This window comes from Enhydra lutris, unplaced genomic scaffold, assembly GCF_002288905.1.
Source record: "Enhydra lutris kenyoni isolate GAN:26980312 unplaced genomic scaffold, ASM228890v2 scaffoldscaffold69, whole genome shotgun sequence".
NCBI classification, from domain to species: Eukaryota; Metazoa; Chordata; class Mammalia; order Carnivora; family Mustelidae; genus Enhydra; species Enhydra lutris.
In genome coordinates, this window is record NW_019154153.1 from 3,302,504 (window position 1) to 3,317,608 (window position 15,105).

At 52.1% G+C, this 15,105-nt stretch overlaps 1 protein-coding gene across 3 annotated transcripts in view; it reads right to left on the bottom strand.

Moving 5' to 3' along the window:
• The window catches only part of LOC111159792 (beta-1,4-N-acetyl-galactosaminyltransferase 3), a 93,785-nt gene that overhangs the window by 6,134 nt on the left and 72,546 nt on the right, over positions 1-15,105 (bottom strand). For 2 of the 3 annotated variants that reach the window (XM_022522397.1, XM_022522398.1), the window contains exons 4-14: positions 11,515-11,610; positions 10,941-11,031; positions 10,424-10,524; positions 9,853-9,920; positions 8,143-8,221; positions 7,723-7,789; positions 5,849-5,992; positions 4,898-5,007; positions 3,788-3,888; positions 3,471-3,532; positions 2,014-2,800 (exon numbers count right to left, since the gene is read on the bottom strand). In XM_022522397.1, the coding sequence (XP_022378105.1) occupies positions 2,014-2,800; positions 3,471-3,532; positions 3,788-3,888; positions 4,898-5,007; positions 5,849-5,992; positions 7,723-7,789; positions 8,143-8,221; positions 9,853-9,920; positions 10,424-10,524; positions 10,941-11,031; positions 11,515-11,610 (1,706 nt within the window). Of the gene's footprint in view, positions 1-2,013; positions 2,801-3,470; positions 3,533-3,787; positions 3,889-4,897; positions 5,008-5,848; positions 5,993-7,722; positions 7,790-8,142; positions 8,222-9,852; positions 9,921-10,423; positions 10,525-10,940; positions 11,032-11,514; positions 11,611-15,105 lie in introns of those variants that run through there. The other variant, XM_022522399.1, reaches the window with a different exon arrangement.

The following is a 15,105-nucleotide window of genomic DNA, read 5'->3' on the forward strand; positions in this document are numbered from 1 at the left end:
ACTGCTGGGGGTAACATGGTAGGTAGCAGCCTGCGAGGTCAGATGTCAGGGGACCCTGTTTTTGTCCGAGTGTTGTCATTAGCTAAGAGGCAGGGGCACCCGGCCGGCCCAGTCAGTAGAGCACGTGACTGGATTTCAGGGTTGTGAGTTCAAGACCCATGTTGGGTACAGAGTTTAGTTTAAAAAAAAAATAAGTAAATAAAAAAATAACAGAAATTAATTAATTAATTAATTAAGATGCTTCCACCGGATGTTTAATCGCTAGTGTTCACTGCCTCCATCTTTAAAAACACACCCATTGGGGCACCTGGGTGGCTCAGTGGGTTAAAGCCTCTGCCTTCAGCTCAGGTTGTGATCTCAGGGTCCTGGGATTGAGCCCCTCATTGGGCTCTCTGCTCAGCCAGGAGGCTGCTTCCCCCTCCCTCTCTCTGCCTGCCTCTCTGCCTGCTTGTGATCTCTGTCAAATTAAAAAAAAAAAATGCACCCATTGACCTGGGATGATCTCTAAAGTCTGTTATAGCTCTAAGATCCTAAATATATAAGGTGAATGCGTTTCCTTCAGAAACTGGCCCTCATTAATAAACTACTCTGCTCATTCACAGTCCATAACATACGATGGGTTATTAGAAAACTACTGACTGGTTAGCTCAGTATCATTAATCACTAGGGAAATGCAAATCAAAACCGCCATGTGATACCATTTCGCACCCATCAGGATGGCTATTTTCAAGAAAGGAAAACAACAAGCACTGACAGGAGAAACTGACACAGCTGTTGGGAACGTAGAACCATGCAGCTGATTTGGAAAAGAGATCGGCAGTTTCTCAAAATGTTAAACACAGAGTTACCATATGACTCAGCAATTCTACTCCTAGGTATACCCCCAAGAGAACTAAAAACCTGTTCGTGCGAAAAAATTATACACAACTGTTCAGAGCAGCATTGTGTTCATAACGGCCCCAAAGTGGAAGCAACCCAGATGTCAACCAACAATATGCAGAATATTACGCAGCAGTGCCGAGGAACAAAGCCCTCAATACCTTCTGCAACCTGCGGAAGCCTTGAAAAGTTTTGCTAAGTGAAAGAAGCTAGAGACAAAAGGTCACATATTCCATTTACCTGAAATTTAACTCCATTTGCATGAAATGATTTTTACAGGTCAATCTATAGAGGGAGAAAGTCAGGTAGTGGTTGCTAGGGACCGAGAGAAGGGAGAAATGGAAGTAATGCTAACACGTGCAGGAGTCCTTTTGAAAAGTGATGAAAACATCTGGAATCAGATAGTGGCGACGGTTGCACAATATTATAAATAGGCCTAAAGGGACGCCTGGGTGGCTCAGTTGGTTGGACGACTGCCTTCGGCTCAGGCCGTGATCCTGGAGTTCCGGGATCGAGTCCCGCATCGGGCTCCCGGCTCCGCGGGGAGTCTGCTTCTCTCTCTGACCTTCTCCTCACTCATGCTCTCTCTCACTGTCTCTCTCTCAAATAAATAAATAAAATCTTTAAAAATAAATAAATAAATAGGCCTAAAAACCACCAAATTGTACACTCTAAAACTGTACACTCCAATATGGGGCATTAAATGTTACGTGAATGGTGTCTCAATTACAAGAATGTTGATTGGTTAAGCGAATGAATGCAAAAACAAGGAAGTCAGGCCCCGCTTTCCGCTCTCGCACTCCCTTCTGGCCCACACCTAGGGTCTTACTCTCTTAGACTCAGTTTTGTCTGTTGTATCACTTTGCTACTAGCTCCTTCCCTGAGAAAGGGGACCCCATCTTCCCAGTGCTCAATACATGTCCTAGGCCAGGTACCAAGGGATGTCAGAACCTTGCCCGAGGCTGGACAAAGAGCTGACAGGTAGAGCTCATTCTCAGGAACAGGGGGTCCCAGGTGTGTGATCATCTAGGGAGCCTGTAGCTGGGAAACAGGCGGCCACCCCCAGGTTCCTGCCCCCCAGGCTAGCTGGCTGCCGTGCCCCAGCCCCGGTCCCAGAAAAGCCCTTTACCTTACCCCCGGGTCCTCTGATTGAGCTTCTTCAGGAAGACCCGTGTGACCTCAAGAGCCTCCTGCTCCGGAAGCAGCAGGTTGCCAGACGTGTTACAGTTCAGATCGATCCAGTCGGTCCGCAGGGCTTGGAAGTCAAGGTTCCGAGCACTGAAGGTCTGGTCCCAGTTTACCACTGGGTCAAACACGGGCACGTATTCGAACACCTCACTCATATCCTCTTCCTCTTCCTCTTCTTCCCCCTCTTCTTCTCCCTCCACCTGTCCTTCCTGGCCTGCAGCAACCACGACGTCTTCCTTGCCATGCCAACCCCTCCTAGGGGCTAGGGGCTCCATCCTGTCTCCCCTTCTCTGCTCTGCGATGTATGTCTCAACTTGATTCAGCCACTGGGACTGCCCTAGAGTTTTCCTGGGACTGTCCCCAGTGGGCCTGGGCCCCTTGACAGGAGGCAGTTTCCCTGCCAGATGCCCCCGGGGCCACTTCTGAGAGTAAGATGGATCCTGGCTGGGCTCAGGGCTGGGTCTTCGCTCCCTCTTCTCTGGTTGCTGGACTAGGACATTGCTAGTCCTTGCAGGGAAGGGAGCTGTGGAGTTCTGCTTGGAAAAGGGTGCCAGCAGACCCTCCCGGGGCTGAGCCAGGAGTTTCCGGAGGTGGTAGTCAGTGACATCCTGCCCAGGGGGAAAGGTAGGCACTTGTCTTCCCTCTGGCATCCTGGCATCCTGAACGTTGGAGGCAAGGGTCTCTTCTGGCGCTTCTCCATACTGGGATTCTTCTAGAAGGCTTTCCTCAAAGCCTGTTGTTAATAACAACAACCATTGCTCACATCAGAGTTTCTAGCCTTTCCCAAACAAGATCCACAAGACAGCGGTTGAGGCTATGAATGAGACGCCGAGTGTCAGATGGGGATTGCACCTGGGCTCTGCCACAGGCTTACTGTGGGACCTTGGGCAAGTTACCCACCTCAACCAATCCCAGTTTCCTCCTCTGCATAAAGGGAATAATCATGCATCTTCCACAGGGCTGCTGTGAAGATGGAGTGATATAAAATACCCAAAGTGCCTAGCAGGTGCCTGGCACACGGGACCCAACAAATGGCCCCCGGCATGCCCTAATCCCTCCAGAAGGAAGGTCACAGGATGGCAGTATTTCTCTACAGCAGAACTTCCCCAGTGACATGCCGGCGAGAGCAATCCCTCCAGCACTCCAAGTAATCTCCTCTGGGGCTCTAATTCTCCTCCAGCTGACCGCAGCACGCTGTTAAAAACTGTATCACTTTCCACATGTGCGTGGGATGGAGAAGGAAGGAGTGCCACTCTCTACTCCTTTGGGTGTAGGGGAGGGGCTATGTGGGTCAGATTTTAAGCTCGTCAGGGGCAGGGCTGGCCTGGTCTGAACTTCCTCTAGAAACAGACCATGCTCATCCCTCCCCGCCTGACCTGGAAGCCTCAGCTGTCACACCGTACCTGGCTGCTCTGGCCCCTGCTTCTCTGGCTGGTCAATCTTGATGTACTCCTGAAAGCTGAACCTGCAGAAGGAAGGGAGAGGCAGACTGGCACCCAGCGCCCCGCACGCTGCCATGTAAGGCTCTGCAGGGAGGCCAACAGAAGCATGGAGTCATGTCCCACACTGCAGGGCAAGAGTGTGTGTGCGTCTGTGAGCGTATGGCATGCCTGGGAAGGGCCAAGACTCCTCAGGCTAGAAGGGCATTTGTGGCCCCTCTAGTCCAGGCAGCTCTCCCGGCTCCTGGAGAGCCCCTCTGTAAGGCCATCCTCTTGCTCACCTATCCTGGTAGTACGAGTTTTCCCGGTAGAAGCATTTATTATGGGTCTCCATGTGGCTCAGACGGGTATAGTCATTGGGGTAAACGGAGGACAGATGCACCTGGAGGCAGAGAAAGCAGCAGGAATGAGAGGGTGGGATCTCAGAAAGAAATCAGCCACCAGGGTTAAGCCTGAGCCTCACCAGGACCACAAAGGGCTCTGAGGGCCCTAACCCTGGTGAGGGGAAAAGGGCTGCTTTGAGCTCCAGAAGAAAACATTTGTTCCACAGACCAGGATTCCCTTCTACTCTTCAGGGCTCCTCTCCTGGGCTCTCTGGACCAAACGCAACCTGACTCAAGTTTCCCAGTGCACACGCCCCTCACCTCCCATCCTAGCTCCTTCTGCCCAGTCACAGCCAGTACCATTCTCTCCTCCTTCTGCCATCTCACCCTCTCCTGCTGCCTCTAGACTTTTACCAACTTCCCACGGCCCTGGAACAACCTCCTTCTGTTACCCACTCCACTGCTTCCTGCCCTCCTTACAGCTCCAGGCAATGCCACCAACCAAATTCCCAGTTAGAGCCCACCCATTCTCTGACCCAGAGGATGAGTCCTGGTCACCTCTTCTAGCCTCGAGCACCCAAATCATTTCTAGATCTGAATGTATAGTGTGTCTTCTGCCTCTGCAGTTTCCACCTGGGCTACAGGTTCTCTAGAACTAAGCTTCGCTCCATAGTTCACCTCCCCCAGTGCCTCATCTATGAGTTTAAGAACTGCTGGCTGATCACCCAGTAGGACAGACACAGGTAGGACGGGGTTGTGTGGCTCAAGCAGCCGAGAGCATAGGAAGCCCCAGGCCGACCCACCTCCCATCATCCTCATCACCGTGGCAGAGCTGGAGCTGGAGGCCTTCCTAAGGCCAAGCATTCATTCTCGCAGTTTATAGGGAGGTCCACTGGGCCATGGACAACTTGGAATGCAAGTTCACCCAGTCCATGGACCTGTGAGGCCATCCTGTCTGCTGCTATGTGGCCTGGGGAGGAGGAAGAGTCAGGGCCAGCACCTCTCTTTCTTAGCCCCAGGCTGTAAGCCCTCTTGACTCTGCCCCCACTGCCCAGCCTCAAGACTTACAAAGCGGAGTCCCTGGTAGCGCTGCAGGGGGAGCCCATCCACCAGGTAGCTGGGTTTGTAGGGACAATCGGGCAGGACGTGGCGGAGATGAGTCTTGGGGATCAGAGGCACTGAGGACAGTAATGGAAGAGGGATGAGGGTAGGGACAGGAATCTGGAACAGGTTGGCTTCAAGGCACAAAGCCTCTCGGCTGCCGGGGAGTAGGGGGGCAGGGGCTGCAGGCCTCTGCTCTGAACAGGCACTTTTTGTAATTCACTCATGGCAGCCATGGACAGCCATGAACAGAGTCCAAGTTCATCAGCTGAGATTGCCAAACTAAGGCCGGCACCACTCTTCTGGGCCAGGTGCGTTCAAGGAGCCTTGGAGGCCAAGGATTCGGATGCCGTCCCTGGTTCATGGCATGGGACTGCTGTACAGGGCTAGCCTCAGGAAAGGTTCAGAAACATCCAAGAGGCCACTGAGTCTCATCCTAGCGCAGGGCCAATAACTGAACTTCCTCCCAGTTGTTGTGAGGGTTGCAGGGGGGCTGGGTAGGTTTCCTCAGCTTTTAAAATGTAAACGCTCCCAAGAATTTATGACTCCAACACCTTGGTGGGAACATACTTCTCTCACTGGATTAGAAGAGTTGGGATCCACTAGGAAACTATGATATATGTGATTGTGAAGGGACATGCAGGGGATTTCTGGACTCTAGTTCTACTTCCTATCCTGGGAGGTGGTTACGTAATGTTTAATGTGTAATGATTTGTGTAACTGTAAAATTGTGCATATATATTTTTGTACTTTTCTTTATGCATATTATATTTTACACTCCTAAGGGAAAACGAAGATTCTCTGACTTTGGGATACCGTGGTAGAAGTGACAAATCTGCAGAGTCTCCTCTGCTAATACCCATGGGCCTGAGTGTGTGGTCCCCAGACCTGGTGAGAAGTGTGTGGTCAAGGTCTTACCTCGATAGAGGGTGTCCCGAGGGTCAGGCCGCAGCATGTCTGCAAGGGGCGGCTCCTCTCTGGGAAGAGAGTCTCGGGAACCTGTGTGGCTGGCTGCTGTCTGAGGGATATGGCCCACATCATCCATCCTTAGGACTGTCTCATCTGAGCTCAGGGAAGAAAGAAGAGAGGCAGCTATGAGTCCTGGAATAAACCCAGAACCCAGACCGCTGCCCGCCAGAGCCCAGGCTTCTGTATCCACCCCCCCTCCCCGCACCCACTCCAGGGACAGTATGAGGTGTGTGTGATCCCTCTCCCCTCTAGCCCTGCCCCCTCACAAGTTGGGGGTTTGGCTACTGATCTCCCCTAGACCCACTCTACCAGCCCCATGGCTACCACACACCAGAACTTTGTGTAAATTGGGAAAAGACACCACTTCCTCAAAAGCGTTACTGCCCTCTGCCGGAAATCCGTCATTGTAAGTCTGCTTCATTTGTCTCACAAACATGTATAGAGAAATTACCAAATAACCAGCCAGGCACTGTTCTAAGCATCTTATAAATATCAAGTCATTTCACCTCCATAAGCACCATACGCCTTAGGTACTTATTAAGTTTTCCTACTTTACAGGATAGGAATTTTGGCAACAAGAATCTAAGTTACTTGTCAAAGATCATAAAACTGGTTGGGGGCAAAGCTGAATCTGGACTCTCAGAATCAAGACTCTCTGAGAATCTTGGAATCTCAGCCTCCAGGTTATGCCACGTCTCAGACAGACGAGCCAGCAAGGTGGACCACTGTAGGGCACTCCCTCGCATTCTCTGCAGCCCTGTTCCTCCTCAATGCCCCCCACCTGGACCCCCCCACACTCACCCCTATGCCCCTGACCAGTATTCTCCCCTCCAAGTGGGACAGGCCTCCCCTGTCTCCTAACCACCCTGGGCACTGGCTGCTCCCTGCCATCTGGATTCATGTCTTCAGCCCCAGGTAGAGCTCTCCCTCTATACCCTGGGCCGGTTACCTCTGGCTCATCTTACTGGTTTCTTCCCTGAATTTTACTATGGGCCTCTTTCTTCTCATTTCACATTGCATCTGCGGACTCCAGCTCTGCCTTCTTCCTCTTGTACCAACTCAGCAGCTCACGATCTGCCCCTTCTGCCTTGACCTTGTGGCCTCTAGCTTTGTTCACCATCAACCTCTTCCCACCTGTGTGGCCCACGCCACACCGCCCCTGTCCAGTGAACCCATATTTTCCTGGCCTTCTTGACTCTCACACACTTCCCACTGCCTTCCCAGTCTCCTCCCAGCATTCCTTGGCTTTCCCTTCCTCCCTTGGGGTTAGGGCCCTGCCTGCTCTTCCTATACCTGGGCCCACGTGGCCCAACCTGCCTGGTGATTTCTCAGTGGGGCCTGCAAATGCAAAGGAAGTCATAAGCAATACATAGTACAACTGAAGAGTTCATTTACTGCAGATCTGAAGCAGGTAGAAAGTTTCTTCATGGCTGGTCATGGCTTTGCAAAGAACCATGGGACCCTCAACTGTGAAACAGAAAACTGGCCTCATTTAGAGGTTTTTCATCTGGAATGAGCCTCATGGTCTCTGGAGGCCCCTGAAATTGTACACAAAATATTGTGTGTGCATGGACAAGTGCATTTTTTCGGGGGTGAGGTCTTAGCGAGCTTCCAAAGTGGTCACTAACCCTTGAGAGTTAAGGATCTCTGACTTAGGGTCCCTTTAAGTTCTGTTCCTTGTTCTGGACCCCCTTTCCACCTACGTTTCAAGCACCTTGAGCTTTAGCCTCCACCCCTCCCTTGACCAAATACCCCCTGCAGACTGAGCCCCGCCTGCTGGCACCTGCTCACCTCTGTCTCCAGGGAGGGCAGAGCCTACTCACTTGTGAAGAGGGAGAGAGAAGGGGAGTCAATAATGGTGAACTTGGCTCCAGGGTCATTCCGTCGCCACTGGAAGAGTGAGAGAAGAGAGGGTGGATGCGGGTTGGAGATAATTGGATTTATTTATTTATTTATTTATTTATTTATATTTTATTCATTTATTTGACAGAGAGAGATCACAAGTAGGCAGAGAGGCAGGCGGGGCGGGGGGAGAAGCAGGCTCCCTGCCAAGCAGAGAGCCTGATGTGAGGCTCGATCCCAGGACCCTGAGATCATGACCGACCTGAGCCGAAGGCAGAGGCTTAACCCATTGAGCCACCCAGGTGTCCTGGAAAGAGCTGGATTTAGAAAAGGGTTCAAGGGACAAGGAGAGAGGAGTGGTTCTGAGCTGAGCTGGGGGGCAGGAAAGATGGAGCTCTCACCGCAACTTCCACATGATCTGTGCCCTTGTCGTTCTGTTTGTGCAGAACCTCAAAGTAGTATCTCTGGGAGGCCGCCAGGCTGGCAAGAGAGAGCAGACACAGAAGGCTATCTTCTTGGGTCCTGCGGTCACCCCAGTAACCCACTCTTCTGCCAGGCCACGCCAGCTCCCACCTTGCTCCTGCCACCCCCAGGCCCCCTTGACCTTTTCTCTCTGCTCCCGGCATTCCAGGAGCTTTGGTTTTAATGCTGGCCTGGAGTCCCCACGCTACTTCTTACTCACAGCGTGACCTTAGTTTTCTCTTCTGTAAGGTGGCGGTAATAACAGTATACACTTCACAGAGAAATCAGGACAATCAAAGGATATACAGATCTTCCTCAACTTACGATGGGCCTATGTTCTGACAGACTCATCATAAACTGAGGATATTGTTAGTCGAGATGCACTTAATACACCTCCCGAACATGATCACTTAGCCTGGCCCACCTTGAACGTGCTCAGAACACTTGGCATTAGCCTGCAGCTGGGCAAGACCATCTGACGCAAATCCTAATTATAACGAAGTGCTGAATACCCCATGTCAGTTACTGAATGAAAACGGAAAAACAGCATGGTGGCTGTAAGTATATCGGTTGTGGACCCCGTGCTCGATCAGTCACATAGCTGACTGGGAAGGGAGGCTCACGGCCACTGCCCGGCATCACAAGAGACTATTGTATCCCTGACCACGGGCCTGAAAAAAGCTCCAAATTCAAAATCTGAAGTACAGTTTCCACTGACTGTGCATCACTTCTGCACCATTGTCAAGTTGAAACACCGTAAGCTGAACTATTACAAGTCCGGCCATCCGTAATAATAATGCTTACAGAGTTGTTACTATGTGCCAGGCACTGTTCTAAGTGCTTTACGCATACCAACTCACTTAATTCTTATTCATAGATGAGAACACTGAGGTACAGAAATCTTGGGTAATTTGCCCCCAGATCACTGGGGTAGTAGGTGGTGGAGCTGGGATTTGGATGTCTGTGTCCACAGCGTCAGCTGCCAGGTGGAGTTACCTGTAAAGTGCTTACCACAGAGACTGGCTCACGGCAAGTGCTCTTCACAAGCTACACTGTCTTACCGCTACTGACATCAAGGCTACCACCATCAAGCCGACGCATGTTCTTGCCTGTGTGTGCCGGCCACTAGGTGGCACTCTGAAGTCAGGCTAAGTTCCCCTTCCAGCACGTTAAAGCAATTCCAGCCACTACAGGCTGGGAAAGGTCTGGTCTCCCTCCAGTGTCCCAAGGGATCACAGCGGTGAGGACCTTTCTGCAGCACAGGCAGAGAGCCAGTGTACAGGCTGTACCCCTGTGGACATCTCCAGAGATGGAGCAAATGGGAAGGGCAAGGACTAGAAGAGACCTATTTTGTTTTCTGGTCCTGAGTGTCACTAAATAGCTGTGTGACCTTCACCCAGTCACACCCTCTCTCAGTCTCAGTTTTCCCATCTGTAAAATGGGGAAGGATGAGCCAGATGGTTTCTAAGTCAAAGACTTCATTTATCAGAACGCATGGGGTGCCCAGGCACACTGCACCTCTGGGATAAGGAAGGCTGGAGAGCAGGGAGGGTACGACTGGCTTCCCTGACTCTAATTTGGCCTCAGCACTTGAGGTACGTTGGGTTTTTTCTGTCGCTCATAAGAACATCACGAGACTCCCAACTCACCTCACTGGCTTAGAAATTTGGCTCCGAAATTTCCCAAACTCTCCAGGGGCGGTCCACTCTTTTCCAGTCTAGAGGTGCGGGAGAGCGAGAAGAGTCGGAAGGAGGAAGATGGACAAATATGAAGGAAGGGAGGTGGGTGCAGAGACAGGAAGGAATGGGGAGGAGACATGTGGGAGCAAAGAAGAGCGAGATGAGAGAGAAAACAGGAGAGGTGAGGGGAGTGACAGGTGACCGGGGCAAGAAGCACTTGTGCCCTTCCTACTCAGGCCCCATAGCATGCATACTTGGGACCATGCTAAGGACACTGGAACCCAAAAAGAGGATGTGGCCCAGTTCCCGCCCAGAGATGAATCTTCCTGAGGTCTTTCTGTGGCCCCAGACTAACTCCTCACTCCTCCCCAGTTTACACTCTTTCTATCGTTTTGTAAAATAGGGCATGTTGAGAGGGAGGATGCTTCTTTTTTACACCTTTCCCTGGCTGTCACACCAGAGTGACTAAGGGTAATGAGGGTTTCCTGATGTGGGCAGGTGCCCCTTCCATGTCCTAGCTCCCGGGCTGGGCGGACCCTACCTTGCCCACACTGGCCAGCAGCTGAAGGCCTGACACCTGGTCGTCCCGGCTGAGCCAGAACTCAGCGTTGTCATCTGCAGCAATGGCAAACTGGATCTTTCCTGGGCAGTGGGGGAGAGAGTTTGCAGATGAGAGCAAGAAGGGCATTAGCATGCAGGGCTGAAGGCCCGTTTTATGTCTTAGCAATTACATTCTCTTCAGGGGCCTTGGTGCTGTGACTTCCCTCTCTGTAAAGTGGGGGGGTTCCTCAACCTAGGAGACACCGCGAAGATGGGGAAACTCACAGGGAGAGACAAGCTAGTGCCAGACTCTGTAAATCAGGGTGTGAAGCGGGAGCTGGTGGGGGCACTGGATGAGACCTCACCATGATGAAATGTCCCCTCTCCCCAGTGATGGACCAACAGGGTCCAGGGAGCCTAGTGTGGACTTACTTCTTAGCTACAGGCTTATGTTCTCTGGGTATCGTAAAGAACCTGGAGCAGGAAGCAGGAGGATGGGACTTTGGGGCTGGCCTCACCATCGGTGAAGGGGTGCAGGTAGCCAAAGATGCGGAGGCCATAGTTGGTCCATTTTGGGGACACAGCCAGCTTCCTCACGGTGGTGCGAATCTATGCCAAGAAAGGGGAGGGAAACCATTACCCAGAAGAGGGAAGAAGAAACTGAAGAAAATGGTCCACTCAGGGCTAGTGAGAAGACCGGGGAGGGGGAGGGAGACAGAAGGGACTGGGGCATGACTTGGTGAGTGGAGTGTAGGCAAGATTTCCACTCCCACTTGCTTCTTTGTCCATGTGACCTTGTACAGTGTACAACCAGCCCGACTGTATGTGGTGATTCTGGCTAACCTGTATCATGAGCCACAATGAGAGCCTAAAGCTGAAATGATGCAGAAGATGGCAGAGAACTCAAAAGAATCCTTGGGAAGGGAGCAATAGTAATAATCATAGGCAGAAGAAGAGAGGACCTAAGATATAAAAGAAAGAAAATGAACTAGGAAAGAAGCTTGGACAGATGAAGAATAGAGTAGACTGAGGGAGATGAGAGACAGGAGTGGGGCGAGAGACGGAAAAGAGGCGCGCCCAGCAAACACTCACATGGGGGTACAGTGGGAAGTGGAGGTTCCTCCTGAGCTGCTGAATGGAACTGCCACACCAGTCCTCAAACACATGCAGGTTGGCGCGGCCCCGGAACTGTGCGGGGCAGAGAAGCAAGCAAGTGAGTGTGGGCGCCCGGGAACCGGGCCGGCCCCATGGTGCCCCGCAGCTGGAGGAGGCTGGGTGGAGAGGCGACGCCCAGGTCACTGCAGCCCCAGCCCCGGCGTTCCTCTCACCACAGAAGGTCCACTTCAGTCCCATCCCAGCCTCACACCCACAGCCTTTCTCCAACCTCATCCCCACTGCCCGGCCCGGAGGCCTGGGTGTTTTTCTGGCCATACTTTGTGTGTGCGCGCATGCGCATGCGCGCACGCGCGCACGCACGCACGCTGCCCTGGCTCTTTCCATGCAGGGAGGGGGCTGGTGTAGATTCTCCAGGCAAGGGGGAGTAATAGCCTAAGACAAAGGCAAAGATGAGAGAAAGAACTGGAAGGAGGGCCCAGCTGGGGTTTCAGCTAAGACTTGCTCTCCTCCCCTCCCCTTCTGCCTAATAGTAAGCTCTACAGCTGTCTGCTGGTGAAACCTTATCTACCCAGTAGTCTTCACGCTTCTGGCTTCCCTTGTGGGGAAGCAGCTGGGAAAGCGCTGCAGGAGATCTTTGGGGGGCCCATTCGGCAGGACCGCCTCCGACTGCTCCCTTAGGAGCTGGAAGCCTCTCTCTCTTGCTCTCGCTCTGCTCCTGCCTCTCATGGCATTAACTACTCAGGTGCTTGGGACTTGGGCAGCCCTGGGAACGTCAGTAGCAAAGGATGTATGCACTCTCTTCCCTGGCTGTGTCATCCATTGGGCAGAGACCCAGCTTAGAGGCCAGCAGCAGAGGGCCCCCTTCACAAGACAGGGCCTTACAGCCAGCGCTGTGAGTGGGTGGGAGTGCTGGGAATTTGAGAGGGGAGGGGAAGCCTGGGGATCCTGTCCCAATTTATCCTGACAAAGAGTTTCAGATTACCCCATCTCAGCAATTTTCTCCTCCCCCTCCCCCAGAGCTTAATCTCCAGGTTGTGGGAGGTGGTGGGGCCTCAATTACTCTATACAAACAGGCCCTGCCCTTCCCTCCCCACTGTGGGCCATCAGATATCAAAATCTGAGCTGCCCAGAGGAAAACAGAGGAGGGACACCCAGACTGGAAGCCCAGATAAAAGGAAGTGGCACAAGGTCTTTAGCAAGACATCTAGAGGAACGGATGGTCGGGGGAGAAGTCTTGCACACCAAGGCCAAAGATCTGAGGTGCGGCCTCAGAAGAAACAGGACCCCACAGCTGGATCCAGAAAGGAAGCAGGAGAGCCTGTCACTCCCTGTCCCTTCAGCAGCCTGGCACTTCCTGGGCACACTGGCCTGGTCAAAGCTGAGCATGTGGGGCCTTGGGAAGCAGCCATCACACCGGGGAATAGAAGTTGGGGGCTGGGATGGGTGGGAGAGAGAATGTGGGCTGGGTAGGTGGGGGGCGGGCTGAGGCTTCTTGGAAGGAAAGAATGGGGACATTGTGCTACTTCTGGGGAAATTCTTTAAGTCCAGTTTACAAGACTCAGTTGTCTCCTACAAATGTCCTCCTCTCAGCCCCTCCCTGGGAGACTTTCAGGGCAGTGTGCTCAGATCCACAGCAAACTGCGGAAGAAGGGCATGCCACCAGAGAAATCTGTTGTGTTCAGCCAGAAGGCCAGAGGACACAGGGGGTTTGGGCCAGGGAAGGAGGAAGAAGCTGGGCTGGCTGCCTCCCACCTCCCACTCAGGGCCTTGCTTGCTATAGCAAGGGTAGCCTGGGATGCTCCAGGGAAGGGAAGGCAGGGAATGTGGGGGTGTAGGAAGAGGACTAGCCCTCTCCTCCGAGACCTAGGCCCTAACTCGGCATCATGGCGGCCCTTAGACCATGCTTCATCCACTCTCAGGCTGTAGGTGGGGGTCTCTGCAGGACCAGTAGCCACTGTCTTCCTCCCCAGGCCCAGACTGGCAACCCCCATCAGGATTTGCATCTCTCCAAGGTTTGGAGATTTTGTACGTGGCAGGGATGAGGGACTCTTAGCTCACTAGCACCACCCTTTGCCCACTCCCTTCATGCTCCAGCCAGGGCTGAGACCCAGGGAAGGATACTGGTTGCTCCATCAGCCAGTGAAGGATTTGGAACTTTCAGTTGTAAGTAGTGGAGAAAATATTTGTTGGAACCCTCTCATTTTAGAGGTGAGATTATTGAGGACCAGACAGGTAAACTGACTCCCCCCAAACACACAGCAATTAACCCTAGGGAAGTGGGGAGGGTGTATGGGAATATGGATGCAGGAGGATAACGTCAGCCTGGTGGGTCCTCAGACAGGAATGTCCACTGTATTCCATTCCCACCACACTGCCTCTGCCAGGCCTCACTGGGCTTGCCAGACCTGTAGCAGAGCCTCCTCACTGGAAGGAACCTTCTCTGCCTCCACTGATTCTTCACACTACCTGCAAGATTGTCTTTCTAAAGCATAGACCTTATCATGTCACTCTGCGACTTCAAACCTCAGACGACTCCCAAGAAGCTTCAGAACAAAACCTTACCCTGGCATGTGAGGTCTTTTTGACTGACCTATCTTCCCAGCCTCACCTCCTGCCACTCCCTGTCACACACCTGCATGCCACCCACACCCATCTCCTTGCCTTTGTCACGCTCCACCTCTCCAAGTCTTTACAAACACTACTTCCCAGTGGGAGGGCCTTTTCCTTTCTCCCCTACCTGCCAAACCGTGGCTCTGACTTCCTCACCAGAGTTAACAGCTTCCCTCCTCTGTGTTCCCAAAACATCTTAATTATTTGAACGAACACATGCTTGCGGAAGCTAAGCTCGGAACCGTATGTTCCTTCATTTATTTGATAAGCACCGAATGTCTGCTTTGGACTAGTTAAAGATGAAAAGAGATGTGGTCCTCCAAGGAGAGAGACGTGTTAACAATTGGTATCCCCTGTGCCAGGGGGTAATGCCAGGGAGTCGGGAGGCACCTGGCATGAAGGCAGGAACAAGTCACCTCTGCCCCCAGGAGAGGCAGGAGATGATCACAGAAAGTACACTTGAGAATGGATAAATAAAATGTGGTACGGCCATACAATGGAATAGTACTCAGCCAGAAAAAGAAATGAATTGCTGGTACAGGCAACCGCATGGACAAGCATGGAAAACATCATGCTAAGTGAAAGAAACCAGACACAAATGGTCACATTGTCTATTTATATGAAATGTCCCAAACAGGCAACCTAGAGAGACAGAAAGCAGACTACTGGGTGCCCTGGCTGGCTCAGTCGGTAGGGCATGTGATTCCTGACCTCAGGGTCATGAGTTTAAGACCCATGTTTGGCCTGGAGCCTACTTAGAAATAATAATAAAAAGGGCAAAAAAAAAAAAAGAGCATACCTTAAAAAGAAAAAAGGAAGTAGATTATTGCTTGTGTAGGGCTTGTGGGATGGGGTGGTGAGGGCTGATGGCTAATGGGTATGGAGTTTCTTTCTGTGGTAATGAAAGTGCTCTCAATTAACGGTCATGGATGCCTAACTCTAATGAATCTAGTAAAA